The 20,752-nt window shown below is 42.1% G+C and overlaps 1 protein-coding gene across 1 annotated transcript in view; it reads left to right on the top strand.

The window, feature by feature from the left end:
- The window catches only part of LOC135220984 (uncharacterized), a 106,382-nt gene that overhangs the window by 66,609 nt on the left and 19,021 nt on the right, over positions 1 to 20,752 (top strand). The window contains 3 exon segments of the mRNA XM_064258687.1: positions 1,993 to 2,141; positions 16,620 to 16,706; positions 16,709 to 16,766. Coding sequence (XP_064114757.1) covers positions 1,993 to 2,141; positions 16,620 to 16,706; positions 16,709 to 16,766 — 294 coding nt within the window.

Here is a 20,752-nt window from a genome sequence, read left to right as displayed (position 1 = left end):
CCCACAGTTTATTGACGCTGAAATTAAAACTATTTATGATATTGCATTGAAACTTAAATACCAAGGACTTTTGTAGATGTGGCATGGAAAAGAGCTAGAAAAAACATATTATTTTAAACTAATGACAAACTTGAATTTAGTAAGCATAATATTCTAAAATTACCCTATGATGAAAGGTTTAGATATTCCTAGAATTTTAAAAGCTTTTTAACATAAATGTTGTTTTCAGTAATATTTAATGTCAAGAGTTTAGTAAATAAAACAAAAAATTCTTCCTAAAGATTCTTCCGCAGGCTGCATATATGAAATTCCTTGTAAAAAGTGTGATCAAGTCTATTACAGACAGACCGGTAAATCTCTTTCACAATGTCTCAAACAGCACCAATATTCTGTGAGAACTGGGCAAATATCGAATGCATTATTCGTACATATGAGAGATTTAGATCATCCTATTAACTGGAGTCAAGCAAGAACCTTAATCCCATGTAATGACACATTTAAAAGGAATATCATTGAATCTTGTTTCATCAAGTCAAATAATAGAAATGTTCTAAATTTAAGTCTTGGTTTATTTAAACTTGATGCTTTCATAATGAAAAAAGTTGTAGATAAATATAAGCAACAAAGTTAATATATCCAGTTTTAACATGTTTTGGAATGTAAAGATACTTTGTAATTTTGGTTAGGTAAAATCTGTTTAGGTTTGTGACCATGTGATATCCGATAATCCTGGATTATCTCTTAATTTTTATGCTTTTGACAATTAACCATCTGGTATTCTTGATCTTGTTGTGTACCTGAGACCTTTCTCTCCAATTGTATTTCATTCGCTCCTTGACAATGTCTTAGTAAAGACGAAAGCGCTTGGATTTCTGACTATCGTTTTCCTGTGGTATTCGCTTATTTAATGAAGTCACGTGCATCTACTGTGATTTTTTAAACATGTATGTAGTATAGTATATATATATATATATATCTATATATTATATATAAATATATATATAAATAGAGGGATCCACAGTAATATCCTTGTTTATCTAGATATAATATGTTTATACAAAGCTTTAAAAGCTTTCGTCTCATCCCCCTCCGGATGGACGTTCGATCACCCTAAGCAAAAGATTTTGCTTAGTGATCAAGTTCCTACAGGAGGATGGACGAAAGCTTTAAGCTTTGTATAAACATATTATATCTAGATATATAGAATACTATATATGTTATATATTATATATATATATATTATATATATATATTATATATATAATTATATATTATATATATATATAATATATAGATATACAGATTATATATATATTATCTGTATATATTATATATACTAGGGTTAGCTCTCATGTAGCAGAGCACCCACTAAAGTAGATGTGATCCTTGGCTCTGCTGCTATGCAACTACAAGTTGAGAGGAGCTTCAGCCAGAGGCAGTATCTGTCTACTGTAGCTCCCTCAACAGGTAGGGTTACAATAAGCATTTCATGATGCTAGCTAATTTACTATTTCAAATTCATCTCCATTTCTGAGTGTTTTTAAGTAGTATATGTCCATGTATCCCACCTCCTATCAATGTTGGATTCAGCTGTGTAATTATTTAGTAAGTTACTTATATAAATATGAGATTTTTATAATAAAATTTTATAGTATATACTTATCAAATAATTACATGATCAGAGCCCTCCTTCCTCCCCGCACATGGACATTGAGCACAAATGAATTGTCTGCTTTGGCTGTGTTGTACCTATTCTTCCCCAGTAGTGGGTGAGGTCAACTGTCTAACATCCAAAACAAAAGAGTGCTACTGTGATTTTTCAGTTTTGAGCTCCCGTGTAAAGTATTAACTTACAGCTATGTAATTATTTGCTAAGTATATGTAAAGTCTTAATATATTATAAAAATGCCATATTTCATAAAGGTTAGTAAAATATACAGATGTGAGCATTAATTATGTACTGTTAACACATTGCTTGACATTCTTTTTCAGACCTGGCCCTGATGTTACTGATGGGTCAGATATCAAAGAAGAGAAAATTGAAGGCTTGCCACATTGTAAAGTCTGCAGTGGCACAAAAAATAAAAATAAAGGAGGAAAACCAGAACCATTAATTATTTGCAGTAACTGTCGTTCAGCAAGTAAGTGTTTATTTTTTTTTTGCTATTGATGATTTTCTTGTAAGATAATTTCAATTTTTGGGGGAGTAAAGCATCTGTACTACAATTATTTTATTTCATTGTAGATCAGGCCTTAGCATTTTACAATTTGAAAGGATGGAAGCTTTAGATAGAACTAAAGTTTCTTTGTAGCATAACTTTGACCCTTCACTTTTCATCTGTTCTCTTTTGTTATCAACCTTGATGGCCAACATCTTTTAAATTTACCCTTAACTCAAGAACTTCCCCTGATCATGTTAAACTACTTTAATTAAGAGAAAAGATTTTGGGATGAGGAAAACTAATAGGAGTTAGACTTCGAATAACAAAGATCAATATAGTTTTGGTACTGTATTTTAAGTTGGAATTTTATATTTTGAATATACTGTGTAGGTTCCAAAACTTAGGAAATAGGTGAAAACAGGTAAGCAAGTAAGCAAATGTGAATCTTAGCAAATATCTTAGTGTCTGTTCAAAGAATTGTGAGAATGAGAAATAGAGGAATAGTTTTCCTAATATACAAGTTCTCTCTCTCTCTCTCTCTCTCTCTCTCTCTCTCTCTCTCTCTCTCTCTCTCTCTCTCTCTCTCTCTCTCATACTAGATATGAAAAATTTACACTTGAATGAAATTACACTAGGATATATATATATATATTGGTCTTTTATTACTGTTAATTTTATCATCATTAATACATTTTATTGGAACTAATAAGCAAAAATAAGGTTTTAATAAGCTCTCTCTCTCTCTCTCTCTCTCTCTCTCTCTCTCTCTCTCTCTCTCTCTCTCTCTCTCTCTCTCATACTAAATCTTAAGTAATATGGAAGAAAATCTACTGTATTACTTTCATATACATTGTATCGTTATTGATAAGTTTATTGAGAGATACAGTGAATCCCCCATATTCGCAGGTGATGTATTTCAGATTCCCCAGCAAATATCTAAAATCTTCAAATGCTTAAAACCTCTCAAAAAATGCTTAGAACTACCTATTTTGATAGTTCAGACAAAAGAAAACCCCTAAAAAAATGCTTATACCTGAATATTTTAATAGTTTTATCACAAAATGGGCTTTTCATCATGAAATTGATACAAAAATACATTATTAAGTCGAAATTTCTCAGTGAAAAATACCTCGAATAGGCAAATTTTCTGCAAATAATGGTATCTATGTTCCTTAGAGAAGCCCGTGAATAGCTGAGTCCCTGTATCTTGAGAATGCAAATATGGTGGGTTCACTGTATTATGTCTCTCATGAGTATCATATATCCTAAGCTAATGAGACCATTGGGAAGACCAACATAAAACTGCAAATATCTTACCAGTCTTCCCGCCTCCATTCCGCCTTTAGTCTGGATCTGGACTAGAAGGCTTTTTGTTTACCTTTTTAACCTTCATATTGGTGCATATGCATAGTAGTAATCTTAATACTTTAACCATTGAATAAAGTGCATAACCTTGCAACAATTTATGAGGTAATATCACTAAAGGATATTGAGAGTTATGTAGTAAGCTTTTTTTAACATCTGAATTATCACAGCACTCTCCTTACACTTGAAGCAAGAGTGATGTGCACAAGTTTATTCTTCAGGGCAATCTGAGGAACTCATTGCTTCATTATCGCCTGAATTGCTTCATTATCACCTGAATTACTATGAGACTTCAAGAATACTTGACGGAAAAACTGATAATCATGAAGTGTCAAATAATTAGGAAATAAATCAGTCAAAACGTTGAGAAGCATACCTAAAATTCATAGAAACTCATATTGGCAATAATAATGTGGGAAAAATAACTAAAAGAAGGTTAATTTTATGAAATTAGTTTTTCCCTACAAGACTTCTCAGTGTGATATTTATTGCTAATTAAGTCTCCACTTCACCTGTTACCAACAGCCATTTTGAAGACTCAGATCCCGTAAGACATATTTTCATACCTGATATACAAAGTTGAGATAATGATAATTTATTATTTGTAAGGATTTACAATGAATAAGGTTTGTTTATTTAATTTTTGCATGGTAAATCTAGTGCTTTTTTGCAGGTAAGAAAGATATTTGATTGAGATTATTCAGTTTTTTTTTTTGCCTCCCTTAATACAAACATGACCTTTTTATAATGAAATTAAATTTTGTATATACTTACCAAGTAATTACATAGCTATAAGTTTCTACTTTCGCAGCAGTTTACAATGAAAATCACAGCAGCGATTCTTTTGTTTTGAAAAGGAAACCCGCCCCGCCCACTTTCTGGGGAAGTATAGGTACAACACAGCTAAGACCCTGATTTGATTTTTGCCTTCTGTGAATAAGAGGAGAGGAGGGTGGGCTGTGTTCATGTAGTTACTTAGCAAGTATGTATATACAAAATTAAATTTTATTGTAAAAATGTCATTTTTGTATAAGGAACTTATAGCTGAATCCCCATTGACCTGAGGTGGGAATCATGGAGATATATTACTCTAAAAACACTTAGTGAAAAAGATTAATTTATAATAGTAGTTTAGCTAGCATCAGCAAAATGCTTGTTGTAACCTACTTGGTGAGAGAGCTCCAGCAGGAAGATACTGCCTTTGGTCAGAGCTTGCCTCAACCTGTAGAGACGTGGCAGTAAAGCCGGTGTCGCCTTTACTTGAGTGGGATGCTTTGCAATCAAGGAGTACTCTGATGATTGCCAAAGCTACCAAAACACAAGGCCTTGCCATGGTAAATTCAATCACCATTACCCATCCATCACCAACAAGATTGGTGGGTACTCCAGGTACACCGTACCCCCAAGCTAACTTGAGGACCACTGTCAAGGCGAGTTTAAATAAGAGAATATATATATTCTCCTACCCTTCGTTTCCCAATACCATGCCAGCTATAGATAAGGGTCCTAAAGCACTACCATTATTATAAACTATCTCAGTGTCACGTAAATAAGAATTACCAAATACAGATTGTACAATCAAAGCAAGATACATTATTCCTGAAAACCATGGAAGTGGCCACTACCCTCACTTTATGGGCCTTGACCTTACAAATAGGAAAATCTTCTGAAACCTTTGAGTGGGATTCCCAAATAATATTTCTCAGAAAAAAGCCAAACTGTTTTTAGACAGGATGCGATGGGTCCTTGACTGAGTACCAATGGTTAGGGGAGTGGCCTCAGATTGCCTTGGTTCTTTCCAAGTAAAATTTCAATGCTCTTACAGGGCATAGAGTCCCTTCTTGATCCATAGAACCGAAGATGTCATTCAGCGACTTAATTTTGAAGGAGCGAGGCCAAGTATTAGCTGAAGTTCAATTTTTTGCAAGAAAACCCAAAATGAATGAGCACACTACTTCCCCTTGTGAAAAACTCACATCTTTATGTAGGGCTTGAATCTCGCTCACTCTTTTAGCCGTAGCTAAGGCCACCAAAAAGAGTCTTCCTTGTTAGATCCCTTAGGCTTGAAGATTGAATGGGTTCGAATGGAGGACCTGAAATCCATTTTAGAACACCATCAAGATTCCAAGACAATTAAGCCTTCTCCTTGTTGGTAGCCTCAAAAGATCTAATCAAATTGCTGTTGCCTTTGTTTCAAAACAAATCCAGTCCTCTGTGTCTAAACAGAGTTTAGAATGGGACTATACCCCTTAATCGTGGCTGCGGTTAACTGTTCAGACGTTTTTAAAAATAGCAGAAAATCTGCTAGTTGGGCTACAGTGGTAGAAGAAGATGAGATATAATGTCTTTTGCACTAGCTATATAATGTCTTCTGCACCAGCTGCAAAAGACTGACCACTTGGCCTGATAAACTTTAGCGGAAGATTGGTGTCTAAGCTTAGCAATCACCTCTGCAGCTGGTCTCGAAAAGCCTTTTGCTCAGACAAGCTTCCTGACAATCTGAAAGTAAGAGTGTATAGTCCTTGATGGAAATTGTGAAAATGCAGTTGCCTGAGTAGACTTCATTGCTGTGGTAGAAGTCTTGGGAACCCCGCAAGGAGCTTGAGGTGATCTTGGAACCACTCTTTTTGTAGCCAAATGGGCCTACTAATGTCATTGAGAGGTTGTTTATTACATCCCTCACCATACTGAAGGGTGGGAACGTGTAAACATCGAGATTCGACCAATCCTGGATCATGGCATGCATTGCTCACGTAAGAGAATCCAGAGCTGGGGACAATATAGGGAAAGCTGATGGTTCCTTGCTGTTGCAAACAGATCTATTGATGGTTTCTGGTGATAGGTGGTGATGTCTTACATTAGAAGACGAAAGATTGCAGGATGGGAGAAATGATATCCCGAGTCGTAGATTTCTTTATTCCAAGCAGCAAAAGGTAAATATGTACAGAGGCTCTGCAGGGCGTGCAGCTCGCGCCAAGAGAAGCAAGAAGAAGTAGCATGCGCATGTGCGGGGTTCATAATACAGGGCGACACATGAGGATGCGTTCACAATAGATGATTTTATTAAATACATGGAAATGAATTGTACAGCAATTGCATAATAAATCCATTATTCCACACCTCCCCTTCCCCTTTTGCGTTCAAAGAGGTATTTTGAACGTACTAAACAAATTTCATGTAGATATGTACATTATGTAGGCCTGTTCAATGTTGGGGACCTGCGAGGGGCTTTGGAGGGAATTGATGACTTTTCCATGTCTGGGCTAGGGACCACACGGAGATCAGAGTTGGGAACTTGACTGGGGCTGGGCAGTGGATATAGGAAGCGACGGTTCCGACGTAACACTCGACCACTTGGGAGACGGATCTCGTACTCGCGTGATCTTGCACCGCCCATGACAATCCCAACTGTGTCCCATCGGTGGGATGTTGGGTCCTGGAGGCGGACATGTTGGCCCACATTAAGCCTGGGCAGGGGGCGGGCGTGGGCGTCATAGTTGCACTGCACCTGAGCAGCTCTGGCAGCGGCTCGGCGGTCGCAGTTATGGGCCTTTTCCTGCCAATCTTCTGTGAATGACTGAGGATGGGCAGGCACACATGTACGGAGAGGGTGACCATACAGTACCTGGGCAGGAGAGCGACCAGACTGGTTGGGTGTGTTTCTTAACTCGAGGAGACCACGATCGAAATCCTCGCAGTCAATGTTTCCTGTGGGGGCCGTTTTGAGGATCAAGTGCTTGACAGCCTTGACGGCGGCCTCAGCATGTCCATTAGACTGTGGGTAATGTGGCGACGAGGTGATGTGGTGTACACCCCAACGTTCTGTGAAGTCGGCGAATTCTTTGCTGGTAAACTGAGGTCCTCCATCGGTGCGCAGGCGTAAGGGAACACCCACCTCTCTGAAGTAGCGGCAGAAGTGCCGTATGGTCGAGGAGGCAGTAGTGTCACCCTTGCAAGGGACAACCACAGACCAGCCAGAGAGGCGATCGGCGACTACAAGAAAGGACTTCCCAGCTACCTGGAAGAAGTCCGCCGATACTGACTCAAAGGGCCTGGATGGATGGTCGTCGTTGTGGAGAGGCTCCCGTTGTTGGCTGGGACGCAGGACTTGGCACGGCTCGCAGGCAGCGACGGTGTTGGCAATGTCCGAGTCTATCCCAGGCCAGAAGACAGTTTGTCGAGCCCGACGTTTGGTAGCCTCGACACCACGGTGACTATCATGGAGTCTGGCGAGTGTGTGGCGACGTAGAGCTGCAGGAACTAGTATTCTTGCCCCGTAGAGCACGAGGTTGCCATCAGTAGAGAGGGCTTCTCGCAGCTTCCAGTACGGTGATAAGGATGCATGTAGGTCGTAGCGATTCGTGGGAAACCCAGAACTGATGCAGTCACGAAGGCGAACGTAGGTGGGGTCGGCCTGTCCTGTAGGGTCCGGTCGGCGTCAATGGTTGGGGCATCCTCGTCCTGGGAAGCTGTTGTAGCGTTGATGACAGATCTGACATGTGCCGTTACCTCAGCGCAGCCAGTCATATCCTCAGAGGTTGGGTAGCTGACTGGTGCACGAGAAAGTGCATCTGGGATGCATAGAGACTTGCCGACGCGCCACACTGCAGTAAATTGGTATTGCAACATGCGCTCCTTCATTCGCTGGAGCCGTGGGTTTTCAACCATGTCCAGCGTGTAGCTGTTGATGATAGGCACCAATGGGCGATGGTCGGTTTGCAGGGTGAAGGTTGGCAGTCCTTTGAGGTATAGGCAGCACTTTGTGAGGGCCCAAGATACTGCAAGCATCTCCAGTTCAATCGTTGCATACCTTGTTTCGGCGTCTGTGAGAAAGTGGGATCCACACTGGACTACTCGGAGATGTCCAGATCCATGGTCCTGGAGGAGAGCGTAGCCTATCCCGTAGAGGCGAGATGCATTGGTCTGGAGAATGGTTGGCAGGGTTGGGTCAAAAGACGCAAGAACAGGCGGGCTTGAAAGTGCTTGTTTCACACGTTTGAAGGCCTGGTCATGGTCAGGTGTCCAAAGAAAAGAGCGCTTGGGGCTCATGAGTGGTCGAAGGGGCTGTGCAGTCAGGGCAATATCTGGGGTAAACTCTGTCAACTGGTTTACTAATCCCATGAAGGAACGTAAGTCCGTCAGGTTGGATGGTGTAGGGAAGTCTTGCAGAGCAGCAACTCGTCCTGGGTCAGCAGCAATTCCTTCTTCGGAAAGGGTGAAGCCACAGAAATTCACTCTAGTCTCTGCCACTGTGAACTTTTCTTTGTTGAGAGTGATGCCATTTTTGCGGCAGCGGGTGAGCAATTCGTGGATCCTGTGGTAGTGTGTCAGTAGGTCATCGTCGAAGATGAGAATGTCATCAACAACCTTGACACACTTCTTCATGCCTTGGAGAGCTAGGTCGCCGCGGTAACAATAGGCATCACCAGTGGCAGCGAAGCCCATAGGTCCCCGGCAATGCTGGAAGCGTCCATAAGGTGTAATGAAAGTGGTGAGGTGGCGGTCCTCTTCTGCTAGCTCCATCTGCCAGTAGCCATGTAGAGCGTCCGCGGTGGTGAAGAACTTGGCGGTGGAGTCGACAGCACGGACAGCAGCTAAGGGCGTGGGCGAAGGGTGGGCTGAACGGGAGACTTGTGCGTTCAGCTTTGTGAGATCCACTGTGATTCGAACTCCCTTGGCCTTAGGAACGACGACTAGAGGGTGGCACCATTCCGATGGCTCATCTCCACAAGGCTTAATGATTCCCTGTTGTACCATGGAGTCTAATTCATTCTTGACAGGTTCGCGGAAAGCGTAGGGTATCTGCCTTGGGGTGTGGATGGCGAAAGGGACCGCGTCTTCCTTAAGGTGGATTTTCATGGGAGGGCCGGTCATCGGCCTCAGTGGAGCTGCTTTAAGGTCTTCCTTTGACAAGAGTACGTCCTGAAAGGTTTGTAAGAAATACTCTCGGACCTCAGCAGGGGTCGTGTCAGCATGCAGGGGTAGCTCCTTGCATCGGTTAACATGGGTGACCTGTAGGATGGGCCGCGGAAAGCCTGGCGGGATGATGGCCAACTCCTTGCATATTGCATAGGACAGGAGTGGAATCTGAACACGCTCGTGGACTTGAATCGTGGCGTGGCAGGACCGTTTGGCCAAGGACAAGGTGGCCTTAAGGGTTCCTAAAGCAGGTGTCATCTTTGACCCATCTGCCGTGAGTGTCACTGATGTTGCAGGAGGCTGTAGCTCAGTCCTGGGAATGCAAAGGAGTTCCAAGTGCTGGGGTCCCATCACTGATACATCAGCCCTGTGTCAGGCAGCATCATTATCTTTGATGTCTCACCCCTGTAGGTGAGGGCGATGGATATAGGTGATGGTGAGGAGTCAGTTGATGAAGAAGGGGTCTCGACCTTGCGACAGTTAGAGGGCTTTCTAGAAGGGGGCGTAGCATTGGGCGGGCCACCCTGCTTGGCGTTCATCTGCTGACGGCAGTACTTGTCATAGTGGCCCACTCGGCCGCAGTGTCTGCATGTGGCCTTGTTGGCGGGGCACTTTGGGGTCCTGCGCCAGTGTCCTTTGCAGCCACAGTTTACACATACACTGTCGCTGGCTGGGCACTTTCCTGTTGAGGGCATAAAGTGTCCTTGTTAGGGGTTGGTAGTGAGTTAGAACCCCTGTTGCCATGTCCTTTGATTTTTTTATACGTGGAGACGGGGCACAATTTAGAAGGAGGGGCACGTATGGCGGTAGTGGCTGTCCGTGTGGCCTCATAGGAGCGACATTCGTTAACCATGGTGGCCAATGAAGCTGCAGCGTCCAGGGAAATGAGTTTCTGAGTGAGCTCCTCGTCCCTGACTCCCATGATAATGATAATTTTCAGCCGAGTCTCCTCACACACAGCAGAATGGCCAGGACAGACGTCGATTTCCTCTGCTACATGCTTCAGTCGGATGTAGAAGTCGCTGAAGCTTTCCCCTTCCCTCTGCTTGCAGGAGAGCAGGTCCCTGCGTCGTAGAGCTTCATTCCGCAGGTTCTTGATGTGTTCCTGGAGAATATTCAAGACCTCGTCAACACTCCGGTCCGTGTCTGGTGGTACGTTGAGCGTGTGCTCGAGTATTCTTTGGGTCTCCAGGCTGAGGCACATACGAAGCTGTATCATTTGTTTCCTGGTAGGTAACGTCCCTAGGTCCACCATCACACTGTAGTCATCCCAGCATCTACGCCATTCCCTGAACACTTGGTATGTGGCATCAGGACGTAAGGGCGGCGGGGTCTGGGCGATGGCTTTCTGTGGGGGTGGTGGCTGGGTGGACGATGGCACTGAGGATTGTGTGGGAAGTTGTTGCGAGTCCGCTGGTGTTGCTTGCTGCTGGGTCGAATTGACACTAAGTAGCTGCAACAGTACGGTGAAATGTTGAGCTTCCTCCTCTCTTCTTAAGTTGTCCTCTTGGCGGCGTAGATCCTCTTCGTGACGACATTGTTCCTCTTCACAACGACGTTGTTCTTCCTCTCTCCGACGTGCAGCCAACTCGGCCTGTCGAGATTCCTCCAGGTACTTGATGAGGAGCCTTAACTCCGTATTTGGAGCTGTGGGAGGCGGTATACTCAAGTGCGGTGAGAGCAAAGGTGGGGTTTCCAGCGTTGCAAAACCTGGAAGGGTTCGACGGTCTGTTGGTGAGACTGGGTGTGAAGGCAACTGGCGGTCCTCAAGGTCCTGGTCGTGTTGCATATCCCCAGGCTCGTCTTGATGTGAAGCAGAAGCCATTATGAACAGTTTTCTGCAATGTCAACTGCAGTTTAAAGGAAGAGAAGAACGATGAGGAAGACTTTCTACAGTTTTTATTAAAAAGTTACTGTAAATAATTCTTCAACTGTGCGGCGAATACTGGCAGGCGGTGAAGAGTGGGCTGGGTGGGCTCCTGGGGGGTGGGCGGTCGGGTGGGGAGTGGGGAGCGACCACTCGACCGTTGAAAAAATGAGTCGGCAGTGTATGGCAAATGATGAGCGTGGGTGGATGTGCCTCGGGCTCTGTAGCTGGATATGGAAATAAGGATACCCATAGAGCTGGGGCAAGGCACAAGAAAAATAAAACCCACTAAAATCAAAGCACTGACATTACACTGCACTGGCACTGCACAAACACTGCATGAACATATAAAAACCGCACTAGCACTGTAAAATCCAAAGGCGGCCGAGGGGTAATGGCGGCTGGGTTTGAATGCTGATTCCGGTGTTCCTTGAAAATGCTGAATGGTATCCTACTCACTGCGCCATGGTGATAGGTGGTGATGTCTTACATTAGAAGACGAAAGATTGCAGGATGGGAGAAATGATATCCCGAGTCGTAGATTTCTTTATTCCAAGCAGCAAAAGGTAAATATGTACAGAGGCACTGCAGGGCGTGCAGCTCGCGCCAAGAGAAGCAAGAAGAAGTAGCATGCGCATGTGCGGGGTTCATAATACAGGGCGACACATGCGGATGCGTTCACAATAGATGATTTTATTAAATACATGGAAATGAATTGTACAGCAATTGCATAATAAATCCATTATTCCACAGTTTCCCCCACTGCCTCCGCAAGTCGGTGCACACTTGTGGATTGAGCATCCACTGTCTGTAGTACCTGATTGCAACGACTTAACTTGTCTGCGATGACATTCAGTTTTCCCTGAATAAGCCTGATGACAATCTGGGTGTGATTGTCGTGAGCCCAATGGAGAAGATCCCTGGCTGCCTCGAACAGGGAGAACGAGTGTGTCTCTCCTTGGTTCTTTATACATGGCCAGTGCTGTCAGGTTGTCCGAATGAAGGTCGACTTGGAGTTGTGGACCGCTGTAGCAAAGTGTTGAAAGGCCAAATGAACTGCCTTGAATTCCTTCACATTTATGTTTAAGTACTTCTCTGAATTGGACCACATCCCCGAGACTTCTGCATTCTCCAGGATGGCGCCCCAACGTATAGTGTGTAGTTGATCCCCAACGTATAGTGTGTAGTTGGTGTTCAGAGGAAACAGAGACTTCCCTTCTGCAAACCCTCCTTCTGTGAGCCACCACTTGAGGTCCTCTTTGATTTCTTGAGCGATCAGGAACAAAAAGGAGTCTGGTTGGGTTTTTTGAGGAAAAATGGAAGCGGTCTCATATGCAGCCTTCCCAAGGGCACAAACTTTTCTGTGGTGGAAAGGGTCCCTAGAAGGCTTATCCACTTGTTGGCAGTACGCTATTAGCAAGATAGGAACTTTCAAACTTTTTGTAGATAGGATAAGACACTTATGTCAGACGGAAACTCTGAGGTTCTATCCTCATTCCCAAATATAGAATTGATTGAGTTGGTACTAGTTGGGACTTTGATTCGTTGATCAGGAGACCCAGATTCTTGGCCAACTAAAGAGTCTCTAGAATGTCCTCCATGCATTTTGACCTTGATGGGGAGCAAAGGAGCCAATTGTCCAGATACAGACAATGGTGATTCTTGCTAGCTGCAGCCACTTTGCCAGTGGGGCAAGGACTTCGGTTAAAACTTGGGGAGCAGTTAACAGGCTGAAACACAGAGCACGAAATTGGAAGACCTTGTCCTGGAATGTAAAACTTAGATATTTCTTGGATTTTAGATGTATGGGGATATGGAAGTAGGTGTTTTGCATATCTATAGTTGCCATCCAATCCTCTTGATGAATGGCTGACAGGACTGAATGATTGGTTTCCATCTTGAATTTCATTTGCCTTCATGAAAAAATTCAAGGCGTTGACATCCAGGGACGGGCCTCTAACCTCCCAATGATTTGGGGACTAGATATAAATGGTTGTAAAACTTCTTCCTTTTGACATCTACTATTTCCACTGCCCTCTTCTTGAGAAGAGAATCAACCTCTTTTGATAGGCAGTAAATCTTTGGAGTAAGCTCCCAAGTTTACAAGATAGGAAATTAATGGGGGTTTTTGTTTGAAGGGGATGGAATACTGTTCTTTGACGACTTGCAGAACCCATGGTTTGGCCTTCTTTTCTGCCCATTTGGTCCAAAAATGCTGCAGCCTGGCTCTCACTGTAGCATGGAGGACTAGATCCTCACTTATGAGAAGAGGTCTTGGTCATTGATTTCTTTGTTGGTTGTACTGATCAAATGTTAGTTCGAGGTCGTAACTGGAATTTGTCTCTGCCTTCTTGAAAAGGGTGCTGTTGCAGAGGGGAGACCGTTCTTGAAGAGAACAAAATCAAAGGAAGATGAACTGTTTCCTTGTTCCTCTTAGAAGTGGCTAGATCATGGGTACTTTTCTTCTGGAGTCCTGCTGTTGCTTGCTCAATGGCAGCTCAAGGAAAAAGACTACTACAATCCAAGGGGTGCGAACAGAAAGGCTGATTTCTGTGAAGGCGCTACCCCTTTTGAGGTGAATGAGCGCCATTGTTATGTCTTCTTAAGGATCCCAGCAGTAACCAATGCTGCTAACTCTTATAGCTGTCGCATATCGCTTTATTGGCACAAGACAAAACTAACTAATCTGAAGCAAAGTTTGGTTGAAGGGAAGTGCAACTTCCACTCTTCTTGGTTAGTGTGCCTGTGGTCCAATCGAGGAAACTGAAGATTTCAAAAACTTTAAATGAGTCTCATGCTAGGTGATCCCGCTCCGAGGCAGTGAACAAGATCTTGGTGGACATAAATGCCAGCCTCCTTGCCGAATCAATCAGGCTGGAGGAGGCAGAAACTCCCAAAGAAGGAGCTTCTCCAGTAACGTACGAAAGGTATCTCTTCTTCGACAAGTGAGGAGGAGGAGCTAAAAAAAACGCCCTTCCTGCATCCTTCTTCTCTGCGAGTGCTTAGTGCCAGACAGGGCTTTTCTCGATGAGGTCAGGACCAGACTAGGCAATCTAAGGTCTTTAAAAGATTGTCTCATCGTAAAGACTGATCCTGGGTATGTGGGCGTGGCTGGCGAGAAGAAATCAGGAAAATAATACAAAAAATATCTCATCAGAGACGCATATGCCCACGTTGGTTGATCCTGATCAGATTCCTCCTCTTCGTCTGAAGGTGGAGACGAGGGTACTACTGCAGAATCGTGAGACGTTGACGGATTTTGAAGTAATTCCAAGATGCTATCCAGGTGACGACTGATCGGATCCAGGGAAGGATCCTGAACCTCAGGTGGAAAGGAGTGATGTCCAGAATGTGAGGCCAAATCTCTACTAGAAGTTGGCGCCAATCTTAGAGATGGCGAATGTGCTAGTGCAGGTGAGCACTCAAACACTACACTCTTTGATCCTTCTGGGCGTTTGGATTCACCATTGCACAGATTTCAGTAAACACTTGGATCCTCTGGATCCCACTGAGCTCTTGGATCTGTAAGATCCCACTGTACATTTTAACCCCTTAGGATCCACTGACACCATGGATCCCTCAGATTCCGCCACTGAATACTTAACACTCTTGGATCCCAATACGAGGGAGTTAGAAGCCTTTTTGGGCATCATCAACTGGCGATCTGACATTGAAACTGCAGAAGAGTGATTGGAAGCATCCCAAAAGCTAAGAGAAGGCTCAGGACTATAATCCAGATCCTTAGAACGCTTACATGCAGGCGGAGAAAGGCGATCCAACACTGGAAATTACCTTTTCAGTGGTCTAGAAGCATCCTTAAATCGTCTGTTTTGTCCGCCACTGGTATCCCTATATGACTCACTGGAGGAAAGAGCATGAATACCAAGTTGGACGCCTTTCCAATGGTTGTCCTCAGAGTCATGGGATCCTTGCACTACAGGCTTGGATTAGGGAGCCAACTACCCATGGGCAAACCCAAAGATCCTTTTAGGACCTCTGGTTTGCCTCCTCCTAGGTTTAGGGGAGTTTGACAGGGACCTTCGTCCTGAAGTATCGATGGGATGGATAGCCATTTTCTTCAAATCACTAACACCTTGATCACTTGCACTAATCTTAACCGTTAAACACTTGACCGAATTCCCAATTTGGGAAACATTATTCACAACCAAATTAAATTTATGATCAAACCTAGCCTCTAAACTGGCAGTGGTATTGGGATCAGAAGTTGGGAGCTAGGTAAAGGAGAATTAGGAAAAGCTGGAGGACTGTTCAATGTTGAGAAAGCGGTCACAGGTGTAGAAGGAGCAGGGTCATTTATTTTCAGCTCTAGCGGCCACCCTTCTTAGCCTATTCTTTTTCAAGTTTTTCTAAATAACTAGACAATATTCCACTTTCCCTGATCCCAGTCTTTATATTCGTCGCATGCAAGAATGGAAGAGCAAGTCTTACCTCTACATTGACAACAAATGGTATGAGAGTCATAATTAATGGAAGTCAGTCTGGTATTAACCAGGCACTAGAAGAACTAGATTTGGACAGTCACAAAATTGAAGACAGTAAGCTAACTAAATTAGCAAAATTGTTACCAAATTTACTGTTCCAGAATACGTCACCAAATCATGTGTCAACCACAGCCATCCAGTGAAAGAATTCCAAAGAAAACTACCAAGCGAGCAACTGTTGTCGTTGTGCGGCAGAAAACGAATGATGGCCTTAGTTGTGTTGTACCTATACTTCCCCAGAAAGAGGGCGAGGCCAGTTAACTTCTCAAAACATAATAATCACTACCACGAATTTCATTGTAAACTGCCGCAAAAGTAGAAATTTATAGCTATGTAGTTACTTCATAAGTTACACATACAAAATTCTCATTTTCATTTAGCTTGCCAAGCTGTTAAGTGAACCATGACCTTAGAGATCCCCTAGCATTGGGGAATATTTATCTATTAGAATGTAATTTGAGAGTATTGTCTTCATATCCTGATAGTGTTAAGCATAAGTTAATTTGGATGTTTGTATTCATGGAATATGAAAAATAATTTAAGAAAGTTCGTGGTTGCTTTATGGTTCAAAGTAATTCCAACAATAATTGTTTTAATTTCTGCAAGAATATCTTTAAACTTAGCATTTTCATTGTTTTCAGTACGAGATAAATAAGAGCTAATGGGAACATTTATATGAAATCATGTTTGCTTTGGCAAGGGTATTGATGAATATTGATATGAAAGTGGTTGGATGTTTGGAAAATTTTGATGCATTTAAAGTATTTTTACTGTTCAGTAAATTTCATGTTTTATTGTTTTCAGGTCATCCTACTTGTATTGATTTAACGTTAGTTATGGTCCCCAAAATAGAATCTTATGCCTGGCAGTGTATGGACTGTAAGTCATGTGTCACTGTAGTGATCCTGATGATGAGGACAAGATGATTTTCTGCGATATGTGTGATAGAGGGTAGGTTGTTGTGTATTGTATTTTAATTTAAACCCATTTGTTGCAAACAGGACATTTTGTTGTGCTTTTTTTGTAAAGGCAAAAATCCCATCCTGAGATATTGTCATTATTGGAACTTAAATATTACAGTGGTCATCCCGTATTCGCGTAGGATGTGTACCAGACACCCCCTCCCCTCCTCCGTGAATAGTTAGAACCTGCTAATTGTTGGAACCCCTATAAAAACGCTTAAAACGCCATATTTTGTTAGTTAAAACTCAAGAAAAACCCACTAAAAAATTTTATACCTGGTGTTTTAATAGTTTTATCAAAAAGTGCATTTGTTGATAAAATTGCTAAAAAAAACAGGCACTTGTCGATATTTCTCATAGAAAAATACTGTGAATAGGCAAATTTCCCACGAATATTGGGGGGCTATGTTCCAGAGAGAAATCTGTGAATGTGTGAGTCTGCGAATCCGGAGAACGTGAATACAGGGTTCCACTGTAATAAAGAATTATCTAAAGGCAAAGAACTCAAAATAAATCTCAGAAACAAGAAGCATTGAGGATAGAGTAAGGATAAACAGATGAAATAACAATAGATGGAGAAAGAATGAATGATGTTGAAACTTCAAATATTTAGGAATAACAATATCCAGTACAGGTTCTCCTGAATTGGAATCTAGTGCAGACTATAACAAAGCAAATCAAACAATGGGCAGGCTGAACAAGATTTGGAAAGTGCACAGCCTGAAATTAGGTACAAAAGTAAAATTATACATGAGTCGAGTACAATCTGTGTTGCTATGTTGACTTGAATTATTGGTATAATAATGAAATTATGCATGAAGAAATAGTTTTGATTTGAGAAGAAAGCTTTAAGCAAAGTATTATCTGTCAGGTGGCAGGTTAGAGTTAAAAAGAAATGGTGAAAGGGGGTATGGAGGTAGAGATAGAGATGGCTTGGACATATGCTTTGTGTAACATCGGGGAGAATAATGTACAGTTTTTCCTGCACAATATACAAACCTTTGGTCCTTTACAGTAGGAATTACTAAAGGCGAAACTTGGACATGGCCGCTGAACTTTCAAACAAGGTGGTTCGGTAGTTAACCACCGGTCCAGTGGTTGGGAGTCCCTCCTGACCAGAAGTCAATGTTCCAATTTGCTTTCAGCTGTCGTCTAGAAAAGATGTTTCACTTGCTCTCTGCCTGACTTGTTTTTGCTGTGCTTTCATTCTACCCTCATGGTGGGATCTTTTTCTGTTGTTTGTTTGTATTAGTATATATGGTATTGATTGCATGTTTTGATTATAATAATGCAAACCCACAAATCAACTAAGCCCAAGAAATCCGCCTTCTCCGAGCGAGTATGCCCAGGAGTTGGCGGCAAGAAATGTGGAAATTTCAGATCATTTATTGAAGTAGATTCTGATGCCCTTGCATACATTGTCAATGGCGTGAGTGCTGAAGAGAGAATACTTGTACTGAGTGTTGTGACTGGTCCCTGAGCTGTGTGAGAGTTTTGAAAGGAGGAAGGGGTATTGGAGGAAGGTTTCCAAGGCTTCGTCTTGGGGTAACATGCCCCTGATGCCCTTGGGTGTTGACTTTTAATCATTGTTTCTCTCTCCCGGCAAGCTCCCCATACTTGCTGTTTCTCCTTTGGGTGGAATCTCATTCATCGTCGGAGGAAGAACAGGAGCGGGGCAGGTGACCAGGACAACTCTCCTTTGAGGACCTCCTCTCGCCCTAAAGGGGAATTATTTTGTTCCGAGGAAGGGGAGACTCCTCCCCATAACCCGACTGTTGCTTCCATAGGTGTAGAGTCAGAGCTGGAGCAGGCATTGGACTCTCTAGGCCTAACAGGGCCTTTTTCAGTGAGTTGGTTATTGGCTCACTTGAATAAGTCCTCGACTGTGACCTATGCTTTGGTTACCACCACTACAGCCACTGTGACAATACATAGGTTTGCCATGGTGCCAGTGATGGTGTTTGCCCATCACCCCACCAAGGTGACTCCTTCGGTGGTGATGGACACTCACCCTCATCTGCAAGCCCTTGTTACATCTGTGCCTCCTCCTCCTGGATTCGAGGTGGCACCTCCACCTGCTCCTGCTGTGGTATTATCTCTCATAGCAGTGCCTTAGTGTACTCTGCCCTCTGTAAGGGCTATGGTGATGACTTCTGCTATGGTTTCTGGATCTATTCCTGCTCCTGTCCAGTTACCTGCTGCCCTTAGGATGGGGAATCTGACCACCATCCTGCAGAAGCTGATGAAGAAGATGTCAAAGAAGAAGAGGTTTCGTCAAGTGTTGTCATCTTTGTCTTCATCGTCGTCTTCTGCCACCTCCTCACTTCCCTCTAAGAAGAGGCAGGTATCTTCTCTGCCCCCTAAGAAGCCCTGTCATGGGACTTCAAAGTGTCTGCTTCCTCCCACTGAGGAAGCGGTTGGTTTGTATATCGTGTAGGAACAAATCACAATTTTTGAAAGTAAATTGTATTTTTCCTAACTATACAAACCTGAAGTCCTTTACACTAATGCCCACTTCATGCCACCCTTCAGTCTGAACCTGGACCTAAAACAAATTTGAATGTTTACATCCAGTCTGGAGGGACTCCCAACTACCGGACCAATAGTCAACAACTGACCTACCTTGTTTGAAAGTTTAGTGGCTGTGTCCAGGCTTTGCCTTTAGTAATTCCTATTGCAAAGAACTTCTGGTTTGTATAATTAGGAAAAATACAATTTACAGTGGACCCCTGCTTATTTGCAGTTCGGGAATCATGGATTCAGTTATTTACATGGATTTTTTGGCGACACATTTTTTCAGTAAATAGCAAAAAATTTGGTGATTTGTTGACTCTACTGTATTTTCATATTTTTATGGCTAAATACATTTTTTATCATAAGAAATGTATTTAGTCACAAAAATAACAAAAATGGGCAGTTTTGATATTACTATCATGGTTTATCCCTTGTTATGGCTTCATTAAGTCATGTAACTGCTTTCTGCATAGCAAAAAAGTTCAAGTCGCAGTGGTGAAAAAGCTGGGCTATATTATTCATTAAAACATTAAGTACAGTGTACAATTCAAAGTAATTATTAACAATGGCATTTAAAATAGTGTATATACCATGATAGGAAATAATGTGATATGTACACAGAAAAGTTGGAAGACTCAGAGCTACTTGGATGAGAAATATGAGAAAGGAGTTTGGAAGTGAATGGAGCTGTGTGGAAAATAAAGCATAGGAAGACAGCAATTAAGGGCAGAGAAAAATAAAATGAATGATGTAAATGTAATGTGACATAACCTGCCTTTTTAAGAAACTTATTATTGGATTGCAATTTCATGTAAAGAGTGGAAATTTCCATTTTTGAAAAAAGTGGCAAGGTGATCAAATTGATTGCATCTTGGTTTTTCAGAATACATAGTGTAATTGAGAGTGTGAGCTAGGTGCCACACAACTAGTTAAAATGAATTTTAAGTTGTATGGACCAAGCAGTTCCTTATGCACTATATTATAAATGCACCATAATGTATTTGGAATAGAAGGTTCCCAAATGCAGTTATTTAGGGGGAAGGGGGCAAATCTATCATGACCTACTTATGTCTACTGAGAGTTTACGTAGTTAAGAGAAAGTTCTACAGTTGCATATACTAGTAATGATATTTAGTAATTTGTAAGAAATATAAATGAAAAATCTTTCATATAAATTTGAATGTTGTTGATGAATGATGATATGGAAAGTATTGTAACAGACTGTGTATTTTGAAAATTTATTCTAAGAAGAGTATTCAGTAGCTAAAGCAGAAAAATCTTGAAGAACATATATTTGCTATGTACGTACATTAACAATTTCTAACCTTTGTGGCACTACTTCATATAATTTCAAGGAATCAGTTTTATTGGGATTCATTGGAAAACTTCAACAGGGCCATTTCATCTGTTTGCCATGTCAAATTCAGTTCACTCCCATGTCAAGTAATACATATGTGTTTG

Source organism: Macrobrachium nipponense, chromosome 2, assembly GCF_015104395.2.
Source record: "Macrobrachium nipponense isolate FS-2020 chromosome 2, ASM1510439v2, whole genome shotgun sequence".
Taxonomy (NCBI): domain Eukaryota; kingdom Metazoa; phylum Arthropoda; class Malacostraca; order Decapoda; family Palaemonidae; genus Macrobrachium; species Macrobrachium nipponense.
Note: the sequence above shows the minus strand (reverse complement) of the source record. Positions and strands in the feature narration are given on the sequence as shown.